Below are 26563 nucleotides of genomic sequence, written 5' to 3'. Positions count from 1 at the left end.
ATGTGTGCGCAATTCGATTTTCCTCTTACGATGGACTCAGGCACACCCCAGGCATACAAGAAAAAGGCTCAGGCACACCCCAGGCATATAAGAAAAAGGCAAAAACGACTTCGAATCCCCAGGATTTAATTTCCCCCGACGGCAGGCTGCATGAACCCATTCACGGGCCGTCTCAGACTCGGAACCCGAACCGGCTGGTGAGGTCGTTGGCGGATCAGCCACCGTCGCCCTGTGACGGCATATTTATCCTCCGCACTGATTGATCCTCTGGTTGATAGATCGACATCGACATCATCACTTCCTTTTGCAGCAGTCTGAATCACAATACAATACAATACAATCCTGTGAAGATCATCGCCCAATGGCTCAGTCTGCGGCTGCACCAGACACCCTCCTGTCCCTAGCCGGGGAGATCTTCTTCGAAACCCACCGTCTGGTCCAGCGTCTCAAACGAGATGCGATCCCGGAGCCATCATCGCTCGAGGTCGGCGCCACCAGCGCGGTGTGGGACACGCACTCGGGCGAGATCGAGACGGCGCGGACTGCCATTGCGGGCCTGACGAAGCAGTTGATGAAGCTGCTGGACGGGCCGCAGGGGTTCCTGCACGAGTACGTCTCGTCGAACTGGGACCATGGCGCGCTGTACACGTTGCTGGAGTTTGGGATCCTGGAGAAAATCCCCCTGGAGAAGCAGGACGGCGGTGGTAGCAGTAGTTGCGGCGTGCACGTGTCAGAGCTGGCGACGCATTCGGGGATTCCGGAGGATAAGCTCCTCTGCATCTTGCGGCTGAATGCCTGTGAGGGCATCGTCAAGGAGGTTGCCCAGGGCGTGTTTGGCCATACGGCGATATCGGAGCAGTTGGTTCAGGATGCGAAGTTTAGGGCGTTTATTGGCTTTCAGTGGGTTGACCAAACTTTCGTCTATGACTGGGGATATTTTTTTTCTTTGCTTCTTTCTGACGCTGTATCAGACTCTTTGAGACCCGCGTGGCCAGCGCCCATCTGGCTGATACGTTGAAGAGGAAGCCCAATGAGTACTGGACTGGACAGTCTGCTTTTAACTATGCGTGGGTTGAAGTTTTCCTGACTATATACACGTACTGATGTAGTTCAGCTGGGGAAAACCGATGTACGACTGGCACCGGGACCATCCCGACAAGGGCAAGCGATTCCAACTGGCGATGGAGGGTGTGTCGCAGAGTGAGCAGGCAGCCTATGATTGTGCTTCTCTTGAATTTACTCACTGTCAACAGCCCTTGACCCTGGAAATTCCCTCTTCCGTGACTGGTTCACCAAGAGCAGCAAGACGGCCCACCATCTGGTGATCGAGGTCGGCGGAGGTGATGGACCGGTATCTCGCTTTCTCGCAGAGGAGTTCCCAGCCCTGTCATTCCAAGTGCAAGTGCAAGACAAAGCCCTAATCACGCAGAGACAGCAGTCGCTCTCTCCCCAGTTACCAGGACGGATCCAATTCCAGCACCACGACCTCTTTACGCCGCAGCAGCAGCAGCAACTACCTGAAGGAACACGTCTGGTCTACATCATCCGGAACATCCTCTGGAACCTGCCCGACGAGCGCTGCATCCAGCTGCTGCAGACCTTCATCCCCGTGATGGCCGACACTGCTAACTCAGAAGTGGTCATCCTGGTCAACGACCTCCTCTCCCCTGCCCCGGGGACCTTCGCGCCTCATGTCGAAAAGGCCTATCGACGGCGGGACGTGACGCTGACGACGATGCACAATGTGAAGCAGAGGACGGAGGCAGAGTGGCGGGCGTTGTTTGAGAAGGCCAGTCCGGATTTCAGGGTAGGTTCATAAGAGCTTGTCGTGTTTATAGCCAGCACCGTCCATATATCGTGTCGTGTTGGTTGATCTCTTGCTAATGAGTCTACAGGTCACTCTTACCACGGGCTTTACATCGCATGCCTGTCGGGGGCTGTGGGAGCTGCACTGGACGGGTGGGAAAGAGATTAGCTAGCTGTTAGCTCTTTAGCACTGCTGAGGGAATAATTTAACTCTTTATTTCGGTAGAAGTTTGGGCTTGTAAGGTCAATTTTAACGTTAATATCTTTTGTATTAGCTAATAAACAGAGATCTTCTCGTATCTCTTGAATTTTAATTCCCTATTCGCGTTGATCGCTCATATCTCCATGCCTGTTGTTGTCAGCCTTTGGTACTCCTTAATCGAAGCTACTGAAGTTGGTCACTCGTCACCATTATTTCCCTAACCAACAAGGGTCAGTCAATTAGCTGCTGTTAGTAGCCTATTATCTTTTTATATTTTTCTTTTCTTTTTTTTTTTTTTCGAAATCTACCGTCATCTTGGACTTCTGTCCTTTATCCCAGGGGTACTGGATTCATTCATTCTTATATATTACAGCAATGGCATGCTTGAATTAGCTACCTTTCTTTTTTCTTTTCTTTTCTTTCTTTTTTATAAAAAAAGAATAATTTATTCCCCTCCACAGTATGGTCGTCACGTTGGATATTTCAGAAATATGTGACTTCTCAACTTGAGCCCGAGTTGTCTGTGTGAGTGAGTCTACCGTCCAAGATTTCTTCTCACTTGATAATGAGAGAAGAGAGAAGAAAGTAACTGAAGGTGAGACTTTTTTTTCTGTATTTTGTCGATCTTTTCGTTGAACAAGAACCATACCTTTTTCCCATCTTTGTCCAGACTGAGACGGGTGTCTGTCAGCACTAGCCTGCCCAGGCCTAGCCCTAGCCCTAGCCCAAGGATCAGCCCTAAGCCCTGAGACCGAACCTGAGCTGACTTCCACCGTCACCAGACTCAGTCATCTCCCCTCTACCCCCCTACGTACGTCTCTCTCTTTGAAACATTCTAGAATCTCTCCAGGTGCACAGACATCTCTCCCTCCAACCCTGTGACGACGCATCCATTGCTTGCGGTCCCGAAATCCGGCCGAGTCGTGGTCTTTCCCATGAACTGTGCAGTACATACCTCCATGCATTGATCAGGGCACATCCCCGCCGGGAACCGAACCAAATCGCGCTCTGGCGCTTTTTCTCGGTGGATTCTTTAACGTACCACAAAGAAGGGGGATACCGTTGCAACGACCCGCCCCACGAATAGGGGAATAAGTGAGGCGGAGCCAAGGCGGAGACACGCATGCCTCGAAGGTCGTCCACGCGCAACAATTAGTCGCTCAATCACAATGTCGCGTTCATTCGTTGTCCTGCTGGAGTCAGCTGTTGCGATTGTCTGAGGAGCACCCTGCCTTGACAGACAGATGCCTGTCTGGTGTGGTCTGATGCCAGCCGTACAATAGCATTCAAGATGACGAAGACAGATAGACACCATGTGATGTTAGAGAAACCTCCGGGCTCCGATAGAGAGACAGACAGGCAGACAGTCGGTTGTCCATCAATCAGATCCGAAATGGAAATGCGAGCGATTCCACTTGCTAGGTGCTTGCTTGCTCTTTTATAACAAGCAACGACCAGCCTATATATCCATATCCTGGAGGAGCAGGCGACAGTTTGTATCCTGGCTGGGTGTTGATAGCCGAGATACTGTCCTGTACATAATTCATAGCACTCTCGAAATAGTCGAACTCTTTGCAAGATGGACCCCTCCACCTTCGAATACGCAAAGACGCTTCACATCCACCATTTCAAACCGGACGAGGTGCCGTGGCGCCGGTTGGGGCAGTGTAAGCCAGACATCCAGTCACTGCGATTGACTTATATAAGATAATTGACCGCTGCTACAGACCTCTACCGAGTGGTGGAAGACGGATCCAATACCCAATACCGCCTGGCTGCCATCGAGAGCCTGCTCCCGCCGCGCAGCCAGGGGCCGGTCTTTCACTTCCACGAGATGCACGATGAGGGGTTCTTCGTGACTGTACTGGCTACCTACATACTTAATCGAATGTCTACTGATGTGTCTACTAGAAAGGCACCGTCCGCTTCCACTCCCCCGGCCGACCCGACATCGACGCCAAAGCCGGCGACATGGTCACCGTGCCGATCCGGCTGCCGCACCGCTTTAGCAACCCGTTCGACGAGGAGGCCGTGTTCGTGAACACCATCACGCCGGGGTTCTTCGTCCGGTATTTCGAGTACCTGGAAGATCTCATTGGCGAGGGTACCGAGCTCACGGAGGAGGTCAACCGCGCGGCGCTGCTGCGGTTTGCGACGGTGCCACTGGGGAGGGCGGCTTTGACACAGTTGGATCCTGAAGAGGAGATAAATGATGTCTCGAAGGATGGCTCCAATGCAGATTCCGCTGCCCCACAGGATGCCACTACGAAAGAAGATGCGAATGGACAGGCAGATGCAAACGAGACGTCTCTCCCAGTCAGTGTCCAGAACTGAGTTGGGAGATCCGTGCATCGGAATATCCACACCAATAGCCTGTGGGATTGAAGGGATATATAGTCTACAGGCCACCCTGTTCGAAGAATGTTCATATCAATGAATTGATAGATTCGATCCATCGTGCATAGAGATAGTAAGGTTTACTCGGATTCCGAAGCTGTTCCACGACAGTCAGTTGTAACCAAGGGGTTTTTTGCTTGTGGCCTGATCTGGTTGGACGAGAGTCCTACTGACAGGGATTGATACTCTATGGTGGGTTGAATACCAAGTACGATTTGCTGTATCTGTCTCGATCGACACGGAATATCACCCCTCCACTGCTCCGTCCGATACATAGACATGGACACTGACATATCACCTCCTATTCCATTCTCCCCCGCTTTCCCCTCTTTCTTTGCTATGATTTTTCTAGGATGGTCATCTCGTATCTCCAGACGAAGGGAGGTAGAGAGAGAGATAGAGAGTGAGTAAACAGTGACACCTCACTGTCCACCTATTACCATCCTTATCTATACCCTCATCCCAGTCCACACATACAAAATGGAAGCAAACCAGACAAGATAAACCCACTATTATTTCGATTGCCATTATACACCGTATAACCCTTAAACAAAACAACTAAACGACTTGACTCGACTCGCTCCGCTCGTCTCCAAATGATCCTCTTCCCCGCCTCCAACTTATCGAACTCGAAGACCTACCATGGTTCCCCTCCTGGCTCCGCGAATCCGCCCACCTATTACTAGCTCAAGTCTGGCGCACGCGGGGGATAGGAAATCCGCCTCAACAGCCTCGCAGGCATGCGACTTGCTGATCGATTTTCTAACAACCTCTAACCTTAGCCCTGCAGCAGCAGGAGCAGATGACAATGGGGATGGCGATCCTGGTGACATCTCTTCATTCACCTTCGTGACGCCTGCGCCGGCGAGTGCGGTCCCACACCCATCCTGGAGAAGACGTTGAACAGCAAGCTCCGTGCTCAGGGCCGTCAACCCGTGCGGTTCATCCTCGCGTATCTGTATCCGCATGTCGACGAGTGGGACAAGATTGTCAAGCGGAGCGAGTGGATTTCGTATATTGAGCGGCCAGTGGATGCGACGAAAACTGGTCGACATATGCAAGATGACCATGACGAGGCGGTGAGGAGGAAAGAGTGCCCGATGTTCAATCTCTGTTTTCATCGTTTCGATGACCGAAGCGCAAGGGTGGTGCTGCGGAGTGCCGTTAGGGGGCGTATGCGTTTGTGTATGTGCCAGCCACATTATCCCATCTACCTATCCCATTGCTATTGTCGTCATTTCCCAGGATATATATTGCTGTACATACAGTCTATCCTGCTAAGATACTTGATATATCTGTCTGCAGCATCTTCGAGCTATCCCATCACACCCTCTACGCCCTGCTCAACGCAACCCTCGTCGTCCTCGGAACGCTGCTCACCTCGCTGCTCCGGTTCTGGCAGTCGCCGCTGCATCTGCTGCTGACGTATGTGATCCCGATTATTACGATATTCTTCGCCTGGGACGGGTATGTCTCGTGTCTCTGCGGCCGGACGGAGAGGGAGATTCGTGCACTTTTATACGGCAGCAGCAGCGGCAGCCATGGCGTTGGGAATCATCTGGAATAATGATGATGACGTTGACCTGTCAGCGTGGGCCTTTCGCAGCGGCGCGAAACTCGTCCTGCCGCCGTTTGGGTACCTGTATTGGTTTGTGGGGGTGAAGAGGAGGGCAGAGGAAGGACAAGTAAATTAATCCATCCATTAATTATTAATAAATACCTTTACCTATGTAGGGATTGCAAGATGGATTCAGTGCTTTATTATGACTATGTTTATGATTCTCATTCTGATCCTGACGATGATAGTGATTATTCAAAAATGAATAAATGTAGATCTATGTACAGTACATGCGTGCGTGATTTCTGCATTCTGTCCAGGCGATGGATAGATTGATTGTAGATTGTAATTATTGTGAACCGGGCAGTGAGGGACTTGATTTTTGCACATAGCAGCAAGGGAGGGAAGAAAAAAATTTTTTATTTTTTTATTTTTTTTATTTTTGTCTGTCTGTATGTATCAGATCTACAATATTGCTCCACTATACCTATCCTGGCCCTATGTTAATACCTACCTGCCTAGATTGAAAAGAATATACTGTACTGAACGCCGCTCTGTTCTGTTCCGCTGCTATACTATGCTGTGCCGTACATATTGCAGTTTTAACAAAAAAGCATAAAGAAAGGAAGAGAAAGCGAACAAATTGCTATTTCTACAACACGAAATTGCCCTTCTCAAGAGATGCTGGTTATCTCTCTACAACTTTAACCCTGCACATCAACGGCGGCTTCACCCAAAACCCAAACACTTTCTGCTGGTCATGCCAGGCCGTGTTTGCTGCTGTCTCGTCCAACTCCAGATCGTACCGCCACAGCATCCGCGTCAGGATCAGGCGCATCTCTGCTCGCGCGAGGTTCTTCCCCAGACAGTTCCGCGGTCCGTACGAGAACGGCTGCAGACACGCGCGGTTGTCACTGTCGAAAGGCGCCTTCTCCTGCTGTCCTGGCAGCCATCGCTCTGGCAGAAACTCGTCTGGACGGTGGAAGTTGGCTGGATGGCGGAAGCAGGAGAAGTGATTGACCCCGACGGTCGTCCCGGCTGGGACGAAGCGTCCGTCAATGTTTTCACCGTCGCCGGCTGCGCCAGGGACGACCCGTGGCAGGGTCACAGCGACAGGAGGGTAGATGCGCAGCGTCTCGGTCAAAATGGCATCTAGATACTCCAGCTGAGTGATGCTCGACAGGCGGATCTCGTCTTCGCACGCGAATGACGAGCGGATCTCCTCCGTCAGCTTCTTGTAGACCGGCTGGTGCGTCAGAATGTAGAACGTCGCGCCTGACAGCAAAGTCGCTGTCGATTCGGACCCGGCGATGCTGAGCGAGAAGGCGTTGACGTTGATCTCTCCGCGAGACATGCCCTTGTCGTCGTTGGCCGCGAGGATATAGTATAAAAAGTCCTTGCGGTCGGTATTCCGCTGGATGCGTCGGTCGACCGTCTCCATCGCCCGCTTCATGTTCTCTGCTCGCGCGCCGGCGACGGCCTTGGGCAGGAAGAACTGCCGCAGGGACAGCAGGTCGTAGTATTTCAGCATTTGAATAAAAGTCAACTCCTTGGACATGGCTTTGATAGAGCGGACGAATGGGTCGTAGTCGCCCTGATCAAGACACCCGAAATTGTCGCCAAATGACAGGTCGCCGATCAGGTCGTATGCTAGTCAGCTATCAGTATGCTGGTACTAAGGGACTAGGACAATTCATTCGAGCCATGTCATGCTGAGACGAAAAAGGGTAAACACACTGGCAAAGTTGTACCATGCCACCAGATCCACTGGCCCCGAGGCACATCGCAGGGAGATCTGCTCTAGAAGCTTGTCGACATACGACTGCAGAATCGATTCCTGCTCCCGAAGCGCCTTTTCAGAAAAGGCATGGGAGAGCAACCGTCTCTGCCGGATGTGCGTCTCCCGATCGGCTGTGAGGATGTCTATACCTATTAGTTTCGACTTGACAAAAACGAGGTATAGAGTAATTGATTGTTCCAACGGATTTCACATACTCGCCACCCCCGTCGGCGTGTGCAGCGAAAACACCGGGTCCTTGCCCATCTCTGCAGACCTCTGTCCGTAGATGGTCTTCCATGCCGTGTCGTTGGTAAAGGACAGCTCATTAGGCGCTACACGCACAGTGTGGCCGTATTGAATATGAAGCTTCAACAGCTGGTGGTTGAGTCTCCCATGGAACTGATACCAGCACCAGGGCAGCCGGGTGGCCGCCCAGAGCGTTGGTCCAGGGAAACGCCTCAAGGGATGAAAGAAGATGTTGTAGATGACATGGACGGCGGCCCAGGAGGCGACCTAGAGGAGTTAGCTTGCTTGCTTGCTTGCTTGATTGATTTTGGTCAGGACTGTACAATGCAGCAAGCCGCAACCGCAGCCAAAGCGGGGTATGCCATCACCGTGTAGATCTATCTCTCCAATATTACAGTAACGCAATAAAGTGTCAATTTCTTTAGTTCGTGAGGAATCAAGTCCGTTCTGTACGTATAATTAGAGATAAACCAACTCGACACCGGTCGAAGGGGGACTGTTCGCCATCGCCAGACAGCGGCGATGAGCAACAGAAGCAAAGTCCCAGACGTAGCATCAACCATTCTGTTGGAAGATATCGGCCTTGTGCAACATCGGAGTAAAATAGCCAACGACGCATTTGCAGCATCGCGTCCACTCCGTTCGCCATCATCCATGCGGACTACGGGTGCCGAAAGGAGAAGTCGTCATGAAGAACACGAGATATTCTTGCAAAATGTCAGCAGAAAAAGGAAGGAGAATAAGAAAGACTCGTCTGAATTGAATCTTGTCCGGAAGCCGTGAAGGCAAGAACGTCAGCTGTATCGGCCTTTGACTTTTGACAATAGCCGAGCTCGACAAGACCGTAGCATCCTGGCCTGCAATCGATGCAGAAAAGTTGACAGTCTCGTCTGTTGATTCTTCTCATCTGCTAACCATAGCATATCCTATCGATCGATCTCCCATCCAGCCGAATTGCAACATGGCAGACAGCAAGTCAGCACAGGACCTCCACGTCCTCATTATCGGAGCTGGTGAGCAGATACAACGAGAGGTGGTCCGTCGTGGCTGATGAGAACAGGCATCACCGGGTTGGTGCTGGCTCAGGCGCTGAAAAAGGTATGGCAGATCGAACCATAACCAATTTGTGAATCTCCGACTGACGACCTAGGCCGGCATACGATACACCATCTTCGAAAAAGAAGTCAAGCTCAACTACCGCAGTAATGAATGGACCATGGCCATCCACTGGGCCCTGGACCGTCTCGAAAGATTGTTCCCTGCTGACGTATTCGCCAAACTGGACGACGTCTCGTGCAATCCGGCTATCCCTATCGACGCTGGCGGCAATTACCCTATCATCCACGGCGAGACGGGCAATCTGCTAGCTGGAGTGCCGTATGACAAGGGACTGCGGGTGCCCCGGAGCAAGATGCGGGAGTTGTCTGCGGAGGGGATCGATGTGCAGGTAACAGACGATTAACGTGATGGCTGTCGCCTGCTGATCGTCTTCAAGTACGGCAAGAACCTCGTCGACGTCGCCTTCAATGAGAGCGGCCACGGCGTCATCGCCACGTTCAGTGATGGGACGATCGTTCCCGGATCGACCCTCATCGGCGCGGACGGCCCTCGCTCCAAAGTGCGCGAGATCCTCATGGGCGGCGAGGAAAAGGCGCGCGTCAGCAAATTCCCCATCTTCCACACCAACATGACTGTCTGCTACGGCGATGCGGACAAGGCCCGGTATCTGCGGCAGCAATTCCCAACCAGCTATCTAGCTCTGAGTGAGCGGTCGTTCCATGCGTTTCAGTCGAGTAGGTGGCAATTCCAGGTTGATTAGAAACAGAGCTGATTAGAACAGTCTCCAGCATGCCCGACGGTCCCGATCATCCCGAGTCCTGGGTCTTCCACCTGGCGATGGCCTGGCTGGGCGACAACGACAACCTGCTCAGTTATAAAGAGCGGCTGGACCTGATCAAAGAACGGGCCAAGGAGCTGGGCGAGCCTGCGCGGTCGGCATTTGAGTGGATTCCGGAGGACACGCAGGTGCACAAGGCTGATATCAGCTATTGGATTCCACAGCCATGGGACAACCACGGGGGAAGGATGACGCTGGTGGGGGATGCGGCCCATCCGATGCCTCCGTGTGAGTATCTGCTATCAGACAGACAGACTTGAGTACTGATTGCTTCTTGCAGACCGCGGCCAAGGCCTGAACCATTGCATCTGCGACATCACCTACCTGATGGAGGCGATCCAGCGGGTTCGCGTAGGAGATGCCAGCTTTGACGAAGCCATCACTGCCTATGACGAGGAGATTGTTCCTCGTGGACGGGAGGAAGTCAAGTGTTCGGTGGAGAACGGCTTCATGCTGCACGACTGGGCGTTGGTGCAGCAGAGTCCGGTGTTTACGAATGGCTTCCGGCCGATGACGGGTCACGATAAGGAGGCTGGTAGTAATAGTGCTGCTGTTGCTGCTGACAGCGGTAATAGCAGTGTCAGCGAGCATGCCCAAGTCCGGAAACAGCGGGAGGACGAAGAGTGTAAGGCCCAGGCAGGTGCTCAGTGAAGCAGCTCCTGTCTTGGACCGTGTTGTCAGAAGCAAAGGGCAGTTCAGATAGATCATGTCAATGATCGAAGACGCTTCCATAAGAACTTGGGAAATTGATATCATAGTCTATAGTGAAAATATCAACAGCTAAAGAGTGATGAAAATCCGACAGATTATAATGTTAGTGATAAGACTAAGCATAACTATATAAAGTATATACACTTACATACTAAGGGTATTATATAATTGCGAATATAAAATGTAGTACTGTAAGAACTCAACTACGTCTAATGTAAGAACTCGGGCATAAAACTTCAAAACAGATATATATAACAAAATAAGATACAACACAAATATTGTAAACGGAAGAAACAATAAGATGACTGAATTTCGACTAGAATTTCTAGTATAATATGAAGAAACAGAGATGATTAGAAAGGATGAAGAAAATGAGAAAACAGGCTGAGTTTTACGCCAAAAGCCATGGTGGCTGATCAGTTTCCATCTCCTTCCTTTGTTTCTGGTAACTGCTTGCTTCATGGGTGAGATAACTACCACCTAGGACTCCGAGGCGCTGACAAATATCAACAACTCTAGGGGAATCAATAATCGACAATCACTAACACTGCCTGAACAATTCATAATACATATTCTGCACAGAAGGAAAAAGACAAAACGAAAACAAACAGTAGTGGCGATACCATTATCAACCCAACTCTTACTCGACACCGTCAAGAGAAACAATGAAGACGATCAATCAATTTTGACTAATAAGTAAGAACTACATACAACTCCTATACTAACAAGACCAGGTAAGAAAAGACAGGCAACAGTTCGAGAAGATAAGAGTCATAAGAAAAGAAAATAGACCTGATGATTATCCCAAAAAAAGAAATAAGAAAAAAGGCTGGGAAGAACTCGATATTATTCCGTCTTCCTGTTTTCGTCGTCTCAGATAACCAGATACCTGCAGACTTCACGGGTGAGATGAGATGAGATGGCTTGGACCCCAGAACTCACTCCTACGTAGAAGCTAGCTAGCTGAGGGAAAGAAAGACACAGCCGTGCAATAGATATATGCCTGTATTGACTGTTGTCTCAAGACATCATTGTCAGGGAGGAAGAAAATTTCTTGAGAGAGGGGGAAACAATACCACGTAGATACTATTCTCAGTTCAGTCAGATAATATGTCCTACACATGCAGCTAATTGATTCAAGAATGAGAATTGTTCACGAAAGAAAGAAAGAAAGAAAGAAATAGAAGAAGAAGAAGAAGAACCATCAATGCCACTTGATATCAAGAAGCATTCATATTCATCCATGGCCCTGTATACAGTTTCCATCTCTTTCTCTCCATTTCCATAATTGATGGACACGACCTACCTACCTACTAGCATGTAGATAGATAGAGAATCTCTTCTCACCTCTTCCTGATTACCTAGACAGACAGACAGACAGACAGACGGACAAACAAGCACACAGACAAACCAACAAGCAACATACCTACTGGCCTCCTGATACCTCCGGCGTTGCATTGACCAACATTGACCAACTGTACTATACGTTGTGCTATCCATATGTATACTGCTGGTTGTATGTGTTACTGTTACCGTTACATTCGCAGTTACAGCAACCTCGACCCAGAACCAAGAACCGAGAGCCGAGCCGAGACGAGATGAGATGAGATGAGATGAGAACCGAGATCCAGACCCAGATCCAGACCCAGACCCAGGCCGAGAGGTGAGAGCTGAGTCCGAGATCTCGGAGAGAAGACAAGCCGAATCAAGCAACCAGTAATCACTTAGATAGTTATGACCCTTAGAAGGAAGGTAGTAAGCGAGGTAGTATGTAGCACAATGACTGACTGACTGACTACCCGCCTAACTAACTAACTAACTACCTGAATGAACAAATTCACGCAATAGATGAAACAACACATTCCATATATGCATGTACGTACGTACGTACGTACGTACGTATGTATGTATAATTCGGCTTCCGAGCAAACTAACTCGGGAGCCGTTCGCTCGTACCGTGAGAAATTAGTTCTCCTTCTGTCCATTCGGGCCTTTTTCTAGAAGTGAATGAGTGAGAAAGAGTGAGTGAGGAAGTGAGGGGATTGTTCGTTGTAGGACAGAAAGAAAAAGAAAAAGGAACGAAAAAAAAAACCAACAGAGAAAAGAAAAAAAAGGCATTCTATTTACACTATAGGAATTCAAATCCACTTTTATTCAGGAAAAGAAAGAAAAAATGGAATAAATAGAATAGAGCGGGAAGGAAAGAGGGAGGGATAAAGGAAAAGGGGGTGAAGAAGCAAGGGTTAACAGGGGTGAAGTAAAAAGTAGGAGTTCTAGAAGACCAAAAGAATAAAGGATTTATTCAAAGGAAAAGGAGTATTAGTGTGTCCGAGGTTATCTACACACGCATGGAGCAAGAAATGAAGTTCGAACCCTTTGGTCCGGCCGACTACTCCAGGTCTAGAATTAGGGCTAGGTCAGGAAACATAAAGGAGTTGCGAAGTCTTTTTTTTTTACAATTTGAATAAAAGAATTGGAATCGAACCAGACAAAACAAAAAAAAAAGACAAACCCTTCCTAATCCTATCTATTTACACACTCACAGCATACAGATCAATACAGTACAAACGAACAAAAAAATATAAAGAGAAAATATTATTTTATTACTCCACAAATATCCCCACAAATTGAAATTCAATTCAATCAAACTCTGTCCAAACCAAACGCTTCGTTTCCAAAATCCTACCAATTTATCCAAATCCACAAGTCCATAATTTCGTCATGGCCACTGCTCCAACTCCAGCAGACAACAAACGCGCTGAGCGCCTCTTCGCCCTGACCATCTGCGCATACCGCAAACCGGACATGGACGAGGACGCCTACCACCGGTACACGAGCGAGACGCACGCGCCGAAGCTGAAGGAGCTGCTGGTGAGTAAGAAGATTGTTAGTTATACGATGGTAGAAATCCCATTTACTTTCATTTCAGCCCTCCGGCCCTTTTTTCTTTTTTCTTTTTCCCCAGTCGTTCGAATGAATGTAATAGATGTATCTTTCTTATTTCACTTTTTACTTTATTGTACTTCGCAGTGATGACACGCAAGGGCCCTTGCCCCAAACATTTTATTGATAATGGTGATTATTCCAGCAACACAACACAACACCCACAAAATCCCTCCTAACCCAAATCTTCGGCTCCATGCCAGAAACCCAACAAGTCGCGGACTACGACTGCTTCATCCAGATCGTCTTCCGGGACGTGGCGGACTACATCGCCGTGAAGGAGGACCCGCATTACAAGGAAGTCATTTTCCCGGACCATGCGAATTTCGCGGACATGGCGCGCACGAAGATGGTGACGGGGTGGTTGGAGGTGCATGTTGAGAATGGGAGGGTTGTATAGGTTGTCTTACCTGCTTGCGCGAAGATTATGGATTTTAGGGCTTGTATAGCAGACCTGTATGAGTGAGTGGTGGGTAAGGTACTTTGAACTGACCTGAATCAACCACCCTATTAGAGGGAGAAGAGAGTCAATTAATGGTCATCAAATCTAATTTTTATCATTTCCCAAGTTGTCAGAGATTCCTCTGTACATCGTAACTACTATACTACTATACTACTAGTCCGAATCTTCTCAAATCTGCGTCCGGCAAATCATCCGGTGAAATGTCCGGTAAAATGTCCGGTAAAACGTCTGCAAAGGCCTCCATCTAGATCCATACATCAACAGCTTGACAAACTCAATCTGCTACCTGAAGAATGTGACTCAGCTGCTAAAACCTCTCGAATTGGTGTTCCGAATCACCAAAACGCAACGCAACTCGCTCACTGCGACCTCCTTCGGTGTCTTGGAGCCCTGGGCCCGTCCCGTCAATTAGGCACCAACATGAAAAAACCATGCGAAACCATGCAAGACTCTCGGGGACAAATCATCTTGTCTGCAGAAACAAGTTGAATAATGGTTTCTTTTTTTCCAGCGTCGTGACGAACGAATGTTTCTGGATAATGGCCAGACTACGTCTGAGTAAGAATGACGGCTGCCGAAGACCGAGATATCGTCCGGTGCGAGAATTTGACATCATCAGTAAGAACGAACTCAAACAAAGCAGTCTCAGCTGATCAGCCTTTCGCCGATTCTTCGGCAATCATCCAGATTCGACAAACGAGGTGGCTCACGACAGCACGAAGGCCCTTCAGTAGGCAAGGGCAGGACACAGGGCCTGTTCTCTCCAGTTCCACCTCAACATACATAATGATCATTTCCCGGTCGTGACACAGTCCTTCAAGCTCATGCTTCCTCTTCTTGACTACTGATCGATCCCATCTCGACAATGGATGATCTCATCCAGTCGACCCCTTTCATGCCCCCTATCGTAGACAGCATGGACTCTTGCCATGTCTTTTTATTTGGTGACCAGACTGTATCCTTCGAGCAAGACCTGCAACGACTCCTTCACGTAAAGGACAATGATGTCCTGCGGTCGTTCTTTGATAAAGTCGGCTTCTCCCTGCGCAGGGAGTTTTCCACCCTCCCTGCCTGCCAACAAGACTGGTTTCCGCGCTTCACGACGGTAATCGACCTCGTGTCGAAGCTCGACGAGACAGAAGGAAGACCAATCCTGAAATTCGCACTGCTGTGTCTATGCGAGATTGCTCAATTCATCCGGTAGGAACATACCTTTTCGTCTACTTGAATGCAGCGCTCATGTCAGCAGATACTTTGGCGAAGGCTCGAGACCATATCCTCACGTCACAAACAGCTATTTGCTGGGACTTTGTACTGGCTCGTTTGCTGCTGCTGCCATCAGCACTTCCCAAACTCTCTCCGAGCTGATTCCTGCCGGCGTCGAAGCCGTCCTGGTGGCTTTCAGGGCAGCTCTTCGCTCGCAGGTCCTCCGCAATGACCTGGAAGGACCGATTCCTGGCATGTCGCGGTCATGGTCGGTAGTTGTGAATTTGCAGCAAACAGACGCCGATGCATTGATCGAGTCCTTCTGCTTCGAAAAGGTAATTCCTGTCAAAAGTCAATGCTTGAATTTTAGTAACAGTCTTAGGGTCTACTTTGCAGTAGCAGACCCTATGTGAGCTCCATAATGCCAACCAATGTGACAATCAGTGGACCACCTTCGGTTCTACAGGATTTTCTGACTGCAAACTCCCTCAAAGCACATCACTTGCCTATCGAGCTGCCCTATCATGCCTCTCACCTGTTTGATTCTGCTGATGTGGACGAGATTGTGGGCGAGTTTCACAACTTGGCGTTGCAATCGTACAAGCCGCGATTCCCGTTGTTATCGGCCGCTTCTGGCCAACCCGTGGCTGCTGACAGCTATAAGACTCTTCTGCGGACAATTGTATCGGATACCTTGCAGAAACCCCTTCGATGGGACAAAATACTTCCAGTCATCACGCACGAGCTCTCCAGTCAGGACTTCAAGCACTGCATGATATATCCGCTATCATCGACCAGCGGCCAGCTTCTTTCTTCGACGCTGATCAAAAATACCAACATTCAAGTTAGCATTAACAACTTGGTGGGGGCCGTCAGCTCGTCTAACTCCGCTCCTACTGGTAAATTTGAGCAATCCAAGATCGCAATCATAGGATACTCGGGACGCTTTCCAGATGCAGCATCGAATGAAGAGTTCTGGGACTTGTTACACGCTGGCCTCGACGTGTATCGCACCATTCCAGAGGACCGCTTTGACTGGAAAGCACACTTTGACGCTACTGGCAAGAGAAAGAACACCAGCAGGATTCAGTATGGCTGTTTTATCAAGGAACCGGGATTATTCGATACTCGATTTTTCAACATGTCACCAAGAGAGTCGGAAAACACGGACCCGGCTCAGAGATTGGCGATCACGGCTACTTACGAGGCCATCGAGATGGCCGGCCTGGTTCCAAATCGAACCCCGTCCACTCAGCAGGACCGAATCGGCGTCTTCTTTGGCATCACCAGTGACGACTGGAGAGAGGTAAACAGCGGTCAGAATGTAGACACTTACTTCATTCCTGGGGGCAACCGCGCCTTTGTACCTGGGCGGATCAGGTAAGCTAGAATGGCCATTTATCAATGACATTCCCCTGACTCTTAACAGCTACTTTTTCCGTTTCTGCGGCCCGAGCCTCAGTATCGACACGGCATGCTCATCGAGCTTTGCCGCCATTCAAACGGCCTGCGCTTACTTATGGAGAGGAGAGTGCGATACTGCTGTTGCAGGAGGTACAAACGTGCTGACAAACCCCGACAACTTTGCCGGTCTTGATCGAGGACACTTCTTGTCGACTACAGGTAGGATTGTCCCGATTCTAGGCATCCTTTTAGTTAACAAAGTCATCTAGGTAACTGCAACGCCTTTGATGATGGGGCCAGCGGATATTGCAGAGCAGACGCTGTCGGATCGGTCATCCTCAAACGACTCGAGGACGCAGAAGCAGACAATGATCCTATTTTCGGCGTCATTGTCGGAGCTTACACTAATCATTGCGGACAAACTGACTCGATCACAAGGCCTCACGAAGGTGATCAAGCGTCTGTGTTCAAACGCATCATGAGACATGCCGGTGTGAATCCCCTGGACATCAGCTACATCGAGATGCATGGGACAGGAACCCAGGCAGGAGATGCGACAGAGATGAACTCTGTTCTGTCTGTTTTTGTACCAGGTCGCGAGCGCATGCCACGTTATCCACTCTACCTTGGCTCCGCAAAGGCCAACGTTGGCCACGCTGAATCCGCGTCAGGAGTTTCTTCACTCATCAAAGTTTTGATGATGATGAAACACAACGAAATTCCGCCTCACTGCGGGATCAAGACCAAAATAAATCACAATTATCCCCTTGACCTGAAGGAGAGGAACGTCAACATCGCATTTAAACCAGTTCCTTGGCATCGGGAGGACTGTTACAATGGAAAGCGAACCGTCTTCCTGAACAACTTCAGTGCTGCTGGTGGAAATACCGCGGTGCTCTTGGAGGATGCGCCATTGCTTCAACAGAGCGCCAACGAGGAGAAAGATCCCCGTACGACTCATCCCATCACGGTTACTGCGAAGACTCCCAAGTCCCTGAGAGGAAACGTTAACGCCCTGGTTAGCTTTCTCGAAAAGAATCCAGACACACACCTTCCAGCGTTGTCATACACGACTACCGCGAGACGGATCCAGCATAATTACCGGATAATGTGCGCAGCATCAGATGTCCGAACTCTTCGAGAAAGTCTCGAAGCAAAATTGAACAATTCAGATCCCAAACCCATACCGAATGCTTCAAAAATACCAAAAATTGTCTTTGTCTTCACGGGCCAGGGCTCTTTCTACGCAGGCGTCGGAAAGCAATTGTTTGAATCGATTTCACACTTCAAATCAGATATCCTTCGATTTGACGGCATCGCACAGCGAGAAGGCTTTCCGAGCTTCCTACCAGTGATTTCTGGCAGCAGTGCAAGCAACGAAGATGCAGACCCCGTCATCGCTCATCTTGCACTGTCATGCATACAGATGGCTCTTTCTCGGCTTTGGATCTCTTGGGGCATCAAACCGAGTGCAACGATCGGCCACAGCCTTGGAGAATACGCAGCTCTCTATGCCGCCGGAGTTCTGACAGCTAGCGAAGTCATTTACCTCGTCGGTACTCGGGCGCAACTGCTTTCAGCTTCTTGTAGCAAAGGGACTCACTCGATGCTCGCGATTAGAGCACCATTGGATGTCGTCAGACCTCTTCTCGCCGGGTCTCCCTGCGAGGTGGCCTGCATGAACCAGCCAACCAGCAATGTGGTTAGCGGACCGGGAGATGGGATCAATGCGCTGGCGACGCAATGTCAAGCACATGGTCACGAATGTGTCAAATTGGACATTCCATTCGCTTTCCATTCAGCCCAGGTAGATCCCATCTTGGAATCCTTTGAAGTTGCAGCAGGGAGTATTCGGTACAAGATGCCCTCTATACCATACATATCCCCTCTGCTTGGACAGGTCATCTCAGATGGTGCTATCCTGGGAGCGTCATATCTTACTCGAGCATGCCGCAACGCAGTGAATTTCCAAGGTGCTCTGGAAACTGCGAAGGCTGCGTCCATCGTGGATGATCGAACCGTCTGGCTTGAGATTGGATCCCATCCCGCCTGTTCTGGAATGGTAAAGGGGACGCTTGGCTCGCAGACGTTGACCATCCCGTCTCTAAGGAAAGGCACGGATACATGGAAGGTGATCGCGAGCGGACTGGAGTCGCTGTATCTGAACGGGATCGAGATCGACTGGAGTGAGTATCATCGTGACTTCAAGAATTCACACAGAGTCGTCGACCTTCCGCGATACAGTTGGGACTTGAAAAACTACTGGATTCAGTACCGGAACGACTTTTGCCTCACCAAAGGGGACGACCCTGAGCCGAAACAGATCCCCGTCACTGTGACTGATGAACAGGAAACGCTTGTTTACATTTCCCCCTCTACGCAGCGCGTCCTCGAAGAACACAATGCAGCTGACATCTCAACACTTCTCGTGGAGTCCGATATTCATGATCCCCGACTGGCTCCCGTGATTCAAGGTCATAAAATAAACGGTGCAGCTCTGTGCCCTTCGGTGAGTGAAGCCTTTTTAGGAGAACAGTCTGAGCAGTCACTAAGAGTGTTTTCTGTTTAGTCTCTTTATGCCGATATTGCCATGTCAGTAGCAGACTATATGCTCAAAGCGAACAATAAGCGGAGCGACAACGCCGGCCTGGACGTTGCAAACGTCAAGGTCGAGAAGCCGCTCATAGGGATACCTGATCGAGGCCCTCAGATACTTCGCATCTCAGCTTCAGCGGACTGGTCAACGAACATCGTGTCCATTTCCTTGTACAGCGTCACTGCCGAGGGCAAAAAGCTCACGGACCATGCAACATGCGAAGTCAGAATCACGGAGAACCAGACATGGTTTGACGACTGGAAGCGTACTTCGTATCTCATCCGGAGCCGAATCACATCCCTGGATAAGGCGGTTGATGAAGGAGACTCGCATAAGATGAAGCGTGGTATCGTATATAAGCTGTTCAGTGCCCTTGTGGACTACGATCCAAGATACCAAGGTATGCAGGAGGTTGTCCTGGACAGTAACGAACTCGAGGCGACCGCAAAGGTCTCATTCCAGGTCGATGATTGCGGCTTCTTCATCAATCCGTGTTGGATCGACAGCCTTGGACACATCGCTGGCTTCATCATGAACGGCAATGACAACGTCCAGTCAAAGACGCAGGTCTTCGTCAATCATGGCTGGGACAGGATGCGATTCGCGACAAGGGTTTCGAAAGACAAGGTGTATCAAACTTATAACAGAATGCAACTTGTCAGCGGAACCATGTACGCAGGTGACACTTACATTCTCGACGAAGGAAACATTGTGGCAATCTTCGAGGGTGTCAAGGTATGCTTCTCAGCAGCCCCAGGCAGAGGATACTGATTGACCATGCACAGTTTCAAGGTGTTCCACGCCAGGTGCTGGATCTTCTGATCCCATCGAAGACGCCTACAGCCAGGAATGCACCAAAGGCGTCAAATACAACCATTCAAAGCATGCCTAGTAAGAAGCCAGCGTCAGCGCCGGTTGCGAAGGAATCCCCAACAGCCACTAAACCGGTATCCAAGCCTGCTGCCATGTCCCAAGCGAAGCCAGTCACGTCTTCCAAGGGCAGCATCGTGCCTCGAGTGATGGCAATTATTTCCGAAGAGGCGGGCATTGATCATTCTGAGCTAAGCCCAGGTGTCGAGTTTGGCGATTACGGCATCGATTCTCTTTTATCTTTAACGATCTGCGGCAGGCTCCAGGAGGAGTTAGGGCTAAGCCTACCCTCGAGTCTCTTTGCAGACTACCCGACTGTGAAGGAGCTGTCAAGTTTCTTCCAGGGAAGTGAGCAGCCCTTGTCATCTGCGGAGTCGTCCGTTGACGATCAAGACCTCCGAACGATGGAACATGATACCGACTTGGAAGGGACATCTTCCGATTACGAGACACGGGCGACGTCAATTGCAGAACCCAACGATGTCGTTGAGATCATCCGCGCAACAATTGCTGAAGAGACCGGGGTCGCCATCGCGGACGTCACACCGTCAACCAGTTTCGCCGAGCTGGGAGTCGACTCTCTGTTAGGACTGACCATAATGGGCAAGCTCAGTGAGGAGTTGGAAATGGACGTACCGTCGACCCTCCTTAGTGAAAATGACACTTTGGATGAGATCGAGTCCGCGCTGGGACTGAAGACAAGCGAGCGCAGGAACAGCGATCCCGTCGCGACAGAGCCTAGCATCATTCACTTAGAAGCTAATGCACCTCCCCATTCTACTTCTGTCCTGCTCCAAGGGAATCCCAAGTCTGCAACCAAGATCCTCTTCCTATTCCCCGATGGTTCTGGGTCAGCCACTTCGTACGCCTCGCTCTCCAAGATCTCGTCCGATGTCGTTGTGTATGGGTTGAACTGCCCGTGGATGAAGACGCCGCAGGAGATGAAGTGTACCTTGGAGCATCTGACCGCCAAGTACCTGGTCGAGATTCGGCGTCGACAGCCTCACGGGCCTTACTACTTCGGAGGATGGTCAGCTGGAGGCATCTGCGCCTATGAAGCTGCCCAGCAACTGGCACGCCAGGGGGAAGAGACCGCCCGGCTCATCTTGATCGACTCACCCAATCCCATCGGGCTGGAGAATCCCCCGCAGCGGATGTACGACTTCTTCGAGAGTCTGGACTTCTTCGGGATGAAGGGCAAAGCGCCTCCCAGCTGGCTGCGACCGCATTTCAATGCCTTCATCAGCTTGCTGGACGAGTACAGGATCCAGCCATTTACCGGGCGTCCGCTCAACACACATATTGTCTATGCGCGCGATGGCATCTGCAAGCACCCTAGCGATCCCCGACCGGAGATTCGACCGGACGATCCACGGGAGATGCTCTGGCTGCTGAACAACCGCACGGATTTCAGTGGTTCCGGCTGGGCGCAGCTGGTGGGAGCTGAGAATCTCCAAATCGACGTGCTGGACGAGGTCAACCATTTCTCCATGGTGGCCGCAGGACCCAAGATTCACGAACTCACTGCTTTCATTCGCCGTGCGATGGAATAAGGGGCTGAATCTTAGTCTTGCTTTCTTTCGTGAATATATTGAATTTGATGGAGCTACAAAGCTCTCGACACGTTCGTTTAGCGTTCTGGTTGATGGGATGGATGTGGAAGGAGGGTTTGGCGACGGGTTGGGTTGGGGTTCGCTCTTTCATCTTTCGACGGCGTTCTTGCCGCTCCGTGCCTTCTTTTTTCTCTCGTATAGTATTGAGGTCGTTCTGTAGACAGACGCAGACAGAACCGGTATATAGAATGAACGAAGCAACTGACCTATTCTTCACCAATTACCAAAGAATGAAGTCTTCTACGGACTACAACAGTGAATGAAGAGATCTCAGTATTAGCGCTGCTTGATGTCATCAGAAAGTGATAGCGAAACCAATTCCCTTTAAATTACTGCATATTCGTGAAGTATGTACCTATGAAGAGGAGCTGTCATTACGGTAGTCTCCTTCATCCATCTCATTCAACTATGACTAGACCTGTCATCTCTTCCTGCCAAGCTGTCTTGTTCTGCTGCACAAAGTCGTCAAATCCCAACGGAGACCGTCCAGTCACCGTCTGGACGGCTTCGTTGACAAAGTCATCGTGGCCCTCTGCCGTTTTGACTTCCAGCCAGGCCAGGAGCTGGGCCAGGTGTTCTGGAATGCCAAAGCGTTGGAGTTGCTGCGTATGTCGTTCACTGGTGAGCTTGACGTGCACCACTTCTTTTCCGATCGCAGCGCCAATCTTTGCTGCCGCCTGCAGGAAAGTCATTACCAGTAATCACTATACGGGAGTTGCGGGGGAAACGAGATGATTATACCTCGTCCAAGGTCAAGAGATCCCGTCCCAAGACGCGATGGTCCGTATTGTGTGGTTTCTCATCCGTGAGAGCGTGGAAGGCAACAGCCGCAATATCCTCAGCGCTGACAAAGGGGACCTTGCTGTCGCCACAGGCAGAGTAGATCTTTCCCTCGTTTTTGATCGTATAGACGTGGGAACCCTCCGAGAAGTGGCAGCGTACTCCAGCTTCTTGTCCAGGATGTGCTGCCACACCTTGCCGATGTACGGTCCCCCAGGCTCACTGGTACTACCGCTAATGAGAACGAAACGCTTAACACCATGGTCCCTGACTGCATAGTCGATGAAGGCACTCATGGCCAGAGCGGGGTCTGGAATGCTGGGGCCACCAGGTAGATGGAGGAGACCTTGGCATCGCCAGGAAACTTGTATTCGAAGGGGTTCTTGAAGGTCGATTCGTCTGACCAGTCGAAGCGGATAGCGGGCATGCCCTGAGGGACGGCTTCGGGGCCACGACGAGAGGCCAAGAGATAGGGGATGTTGGCTTGCTCCAAGAGGCGAGCAATGCGCCCGGAGGTCTTTCCTGAGCTGCCAGTGATGAGGACAGCCATGATGCAGACGTGCGAATGAGCTGATGGGTGCAGTCTGGAATCTGACTAGGGAGGCAGGTGGGCACGATCACTTAGGGAACCACCAACCGGGCATCGCGATGCTCGTGTGACTTTGCACGGATTTCTGGACCGTCAGCTTCCGGATTCACCACTGATATAGGACTCTCGTCCTCGTGACGACGGCGGCTTTACAAACCAAGGCTGAAGGTCCGTCGCTAAGTCCGTGTGACCTCGTTCGGAGGCCGTCTAAGCCGTGACAAAGTCGGCCATACCACCTACTCCAATGATTTCAAGCACGTTCCATTGTCCAGATGAGGTCCAATTCGTGTTCTCTCATAGTCTTGTCCATGTCGAGGATGCTGATTCTTCTTTCCATTGCTCAACAGCAGCTTCGGAAGCCGACAGACGGCCACAAATTCGTTGATATCAGATTCTCTGTAGCGATCCTGTCCAGCTGATGGTGTGCGAGCACTGAACAGAGTTGCTGTTGCATTTGCCATCCAGAGTCACAACAGCCTGTTGCTACCGAGACTCGTTCAACTTGAGTATTTGGATCTGTTATGGTGGAATATATGCATATTGACTCCTACACGTAATCGAAGCAACTGCCATCACCTGATGGATGACAAACCCAAGTCACATGCCTTCAACTCCATCCAATTCCATGCCCAAATATGACTGATTGCCGTATGCACTCAAACTATTCTTTATATCTAATCTCTTACTCTTAAATATATTTTTTACTAATTCTCTACCTAACAAAAAAAATATAATTTATTTATACCATTATAGTATAGTATAGTTTCGAGACAATCTCTTTTGGGGAAAAAAAAATGCTAGTTTCGCGGGAAATACTACCTCAGTATTGTACTTTCTCAAGGAAAACGTTGCTTCTTGAAAAGAAAAGAAAAAAGGAAAGAAAAAAAAAGGTAAAAGCCATGCCTTTGTCCCAGGGGCGAAATTAGATAGGTATGTAGGCAATAATTCAGCTAACCACGTAAATAATAATCACTACTGCATAAGTATGTATGTACAGTACATACATACTCCGTACCCAAGGAAAAGGTGTCGTCGGAATAACCCACCCCTGTCTGTGTGGCTGGCTGGCTGGCTCTAGCCTCCAGCGCTACCTAATAATGGACCCGTCCTTTCCTTGCAGGGATGTATGCGTAGACTAGGTAGGTAGGGCTAATGTATGTACTTCCAATTGGAAGGAAGACTTACTTGCATAAATAAATAATAATTAATTACAGTAAGTAAATCTCTACCTACCTACTACCATTGCCTACTGGAATTTAATCAACACCAGGTCCTTCACTCACTACTGAATGAGGTAGTTACTAACAACTATTAGTACCTCCTAATCCTATACTATGGAGTAACCTTCCTGCCTACCTACACGATGTATTTACCTACCTAAGTAAGGCCAGCACATGCTCGGAACCTGGCCGGGAAGGGTACAACAGAACAGTACACCGCTGGATAAGTTGTTAGTAACTACCAACAGCTGCATTCCAAGGTTCATGCACCTCGTTTAGCGGCTGAATAAATACTAATCTGAACGAACGATAGAATGATATTATTGATTCGACTTCAGCGGAACGTACTTCATATAGACTGACACAGTAAATACTGCAGCACGTCTTCCACATCATGAATTTATTTGATATATTCGAATCTATTCTATGGTCGTAATCATGCCCACCAAACCCAACCTAACAATGCAATGCACTGCAATGCCATGCTGCGCTATGCTCCTAATGCAGAATAGTAATGTAATATCAAGCACACTAAGCCGCCCAACCAACCGAACCCAAAGAGAAAAGAAACTACAGAAAAAAAAAAGAGTAAACAGCAACTGGTCAACCAGCTGGTCACCGGACATCCCACAACTCCTCCGCATTCCGTCGAAACAGGCGCTCCGCGAGCTCCTGATCCCCCGCGCATAATTGTAGACACATCTCGGTAAACGGCCGAATGTCAACGCCCTCGAACCGCGTGTGCGGCCAGTCGGTGGCATACACCACCCGGTCTCTCGCCACGCGCAGCAGTTCGCGCGCCAACACGCGAATGTCCCGCATCTGCGGATCCCGGGATAGTCGATACGGGGCCGACAGTTTGACATACGTCTTTCCCCTCTTCAGCAGCGCGACGAGCGAGGAGAAGCCCGGCAGGGCGTATGGGTCAAACGAGCTGTCCGCCGTGACAGACGACAGATCAGGTGCTCCAAAGTGGTCGACGCAGACTTTGACGCCTAGTTGCGGCACGCACTGCTCCAGCGCGGGCATCATGTCCAGGGAGACGTACACCTGAATCACCCAGCCCAGCGGGCGGACAACATCGGCGTGCTTCTCCAGCGTCTTCGCCAGTTCGCTGCCCGTCATCACCTTGCCCACGGATTTCAAATTCACGCGAACACCTCGAACGCCCAACGCATGCCACTGGGCCAGCGTCTCCGGATGAATTGCGTCCGGGTCGATGACGACCACCCCCCGGCCCCGCGACGGGCCAATCTCTTTCAACGCCTCGAGCAGACACGAATTGTCGAACGCGTAGATGGATGGCTGGACGAGGACGACGTTTTGCATGCCAACAGATGCCTCAAAGGTTTGCGCCTGCGCCAGTGTATAAGGACGGGGTGTGTACAAGGCATCTGGGGACATGGGATGCCGCTGGGGCTCGACGACATGCATATGGCTGTCCCATGATCCGGGAGGAATCCTCTGCGCGAGAGGAATGGACGGTTTGATCGGTGCCGGAGTCTGAGCTGCAGTCTGCGTCTGCGTCTGCGTCTGAATTTTGCTCTGGCTAGGGCGAAAACGTGTTGTCCAGGTCCGAACCTTGTGATGCTCGCGAAAAAGACTGACCTTGTGCTTGAGGTTGGTCAGCATGGCCGAAGATAGCGATTCGGTATTATTATCGACGCGAGGGAAGAGGGATAGTGGTACAACATCGTCTTGAAGCAAAGGCAACTGGGATAACTGCAGAATATAGGAACTTCTGACAGGACGCGCACTCACGGGGGGAACTCGTTGGACAGCCCCACGAGGCTGAAGAGAAAGAAAACAAAGCATGGAGGATACAGGAGCCACCTGCGGCGAACGACCGAAGAGATGATGATCCAACAGAGATAATAATCCGCCCCACTAGGATAAGAATGTTTTAACGGCCGATTAGATCCGTTGAGACAGCGTTCTTAGCATCCTTAGCATCCTAATCGGATGGCCCAGCGATATGGATCGGTTGATGGACTATCGTATAGACTCGTATAGACTCGTATAGTCAAACGGGAAATCTCCGGCGCCTGCACAGGAGTATATAATGCCAACCAGGGTACATGACAAGCACAGCTTGAGTAGATAGAGAAGGACATGAGAAAAAATAAAATAAAATAATAATAATAAAAAGCCGAGAGTAAAAATAAAAAAATAAAAAGAGAGAAAAAAGTTCAAGCCATCAGGATGGTAACCGGCTCGGAGGGGTGCCGTCTTCCATCCCAACAATCTGGTTGACAGTGGTTGTAACAACCCACACCAGCCTC

The 26563-nt window shown here is 50.1% G+C and overlaps 7 protein-coding genes across 7 annotated transcripts; 5 read left to right on the top strand and 2 right to left on the bottom strand.

Annotated features, from left to right (window-relative positions):
• Window positions 1–361: 361 nt before the first annotated feature.
• On the top strand, window positions 362–1979 carry VTN77DRAFT_7730 (uncharacterized protein; the record flags this gene model as incomplete). The annotated part of the gene is made up of 5 exons (XM_069424151.1): window positions 362–900; window positions 972–1049; window positions 1115–1200; window positions 1254–1807; window positions 1896–1979. 5 exons carry the CDS (start codon window positions 362–364, stop codon window positions 1977–1979), a joined length of 1341 nt encoding a protein of 446 aa, XP_069275239.1.
• A 1608-nt stretch (window positions 1980–3587) lies between these two features.
• On the top strand, window positions 3588–5972 carry VTN77DRAFT_7729 (uncharacterized protein; the record flags this gene model as incomplete). The annotated part of the gene is made up of 6 exons (XM_069424149.1): window positions 3588–3675; window positions 3736–3863; window positions 3920–4324; window positions 5329–5484; window positions 5574–5590; window positions 5711–5972. 6 exons carry the CDS (start codon window positions 3588–3590, stop codon window positions 5970–5972), a joined length of 1056 nt encoding a protein of 351 aa, XP_069275238.1.
• A 679-nt stretch (window positions 5973–6651) lies between these two features.
• Window positions 6652–8552, bottom strand: VTN77DRAFT_7728 (uncharacterized protein; the record flags this gene model as incomplete). Its single annotated transcript, XM_069424148.1, has 4 exons — window positions 6652–7613; window positions 7701–7886; window positions 7959–8256; window positions 8505–8552. The coding sequence occupies 4 exons, from the start codon at window positions 8550–8552 to the stop codon at window positions 6652–6654; spliced, it is 1494 nt and encodes a 497-aa protein (XP_069275237.1).
• A 398-nt stretch (window positions 8553–8950) lies between these two features.
• On the top strand, window positions 8951–10537 carry VTN77DRAFT_7727 (uncharacterized protein; the record flags this gene model as incomplete). Its single annotated transcript, XM_069424147.1, has 6 exons — window positions 8951–9002; window positions 9050–9087; window positions 9140–9436; window positions 9485–9782; window positions 9830–10114; window positions 10167–10537. The coding sequence occupies 6 exons, from the start codon at window positions 8951–8953 to the stop codon at window positions 10535–10537; spliced, it is 1341 nt and encodes a 446-aa protein (XP_069275236.1).
• A 2781-nt stretch (window positions 10538–13318) lies between these two features.
• VTN77DRAFT_7726 (uncharacterized protein) lies at window positions 13319–13940 on the top strand (the record flags this gene model as incomplete). Its single annotated transcript, XM_069424146.1, has 2 exons — window positions 13319–13468; window positions 13686–13940. The coding sequence occupies 2 exons, from the start codon at window positions 13319–13321 to the stop codon at window positions 13938–13940; spliced, it is 405 nt and encodes a 134-aa protein (XP_069275235.1).
• A 1690-nt stretch (window positions 13941–15630) lies between these two features.
• On the top strand, window positions 15631–21632 carry VTN77DRAFT_7725 (uncharacterized protein; the record flags this gene model as incomplete). The annotated part of the gene is made up of 5 exons (XM_069424145.1): window positions 15631–16589; window positions 16639–16832; window positions 16883–19122; window positions 19183–19944; window positions 19995–21632. The coding sequence occupies 5 exons, from the start codon at window positions 15631–15633 to the stop codon at window positions 21630–21632; spliced, it is 5793 nt and encodes a 1930-aa protein (XP_069275234.1).
• Window positions 21633–24896: 3264 nt separating this feature from the next.
• On the bottom strand, window positions 24897–26096 carry VTN77DRAFT_7724 (uncharacterized protein; the record flags this gene model as incomplete). Its single annotated transcript, XM_069424144.1, has 2 exons — window positions 24897–25895; window positions 26043–26096. 2 exons carry the CDS (start codon window positions 26094–26096, stop codon window positions 24897–24899), a joined length of 1053 nt encoding a protein of 350 aa, XP_069275233.1.
• Window positions 26097–26563: the final 467 nt, after the last annotated feature.

The sequence above is a fragment of the Rasamsonia byssochlamydoides genome (assembly GCF_041956645.1).
Source record: "Rasamsonia byssochlamydoides strain NRRL 3658 unplaced genomic scaffold VTN77scaffold_63, whole genome shotgun sequence".
NCBI classification, from domain to species: domain Eukaryota; kingdom Fungi; phylum Ascomycota; class Eurotiomycetes; order Eurotiales; family Trichocomaceae; genus Rasamsonia; species Rasamsonia byssochlamydoides.
This window is presented reverse-complemented; position numbering and strand designations above follow the sequence as displayed.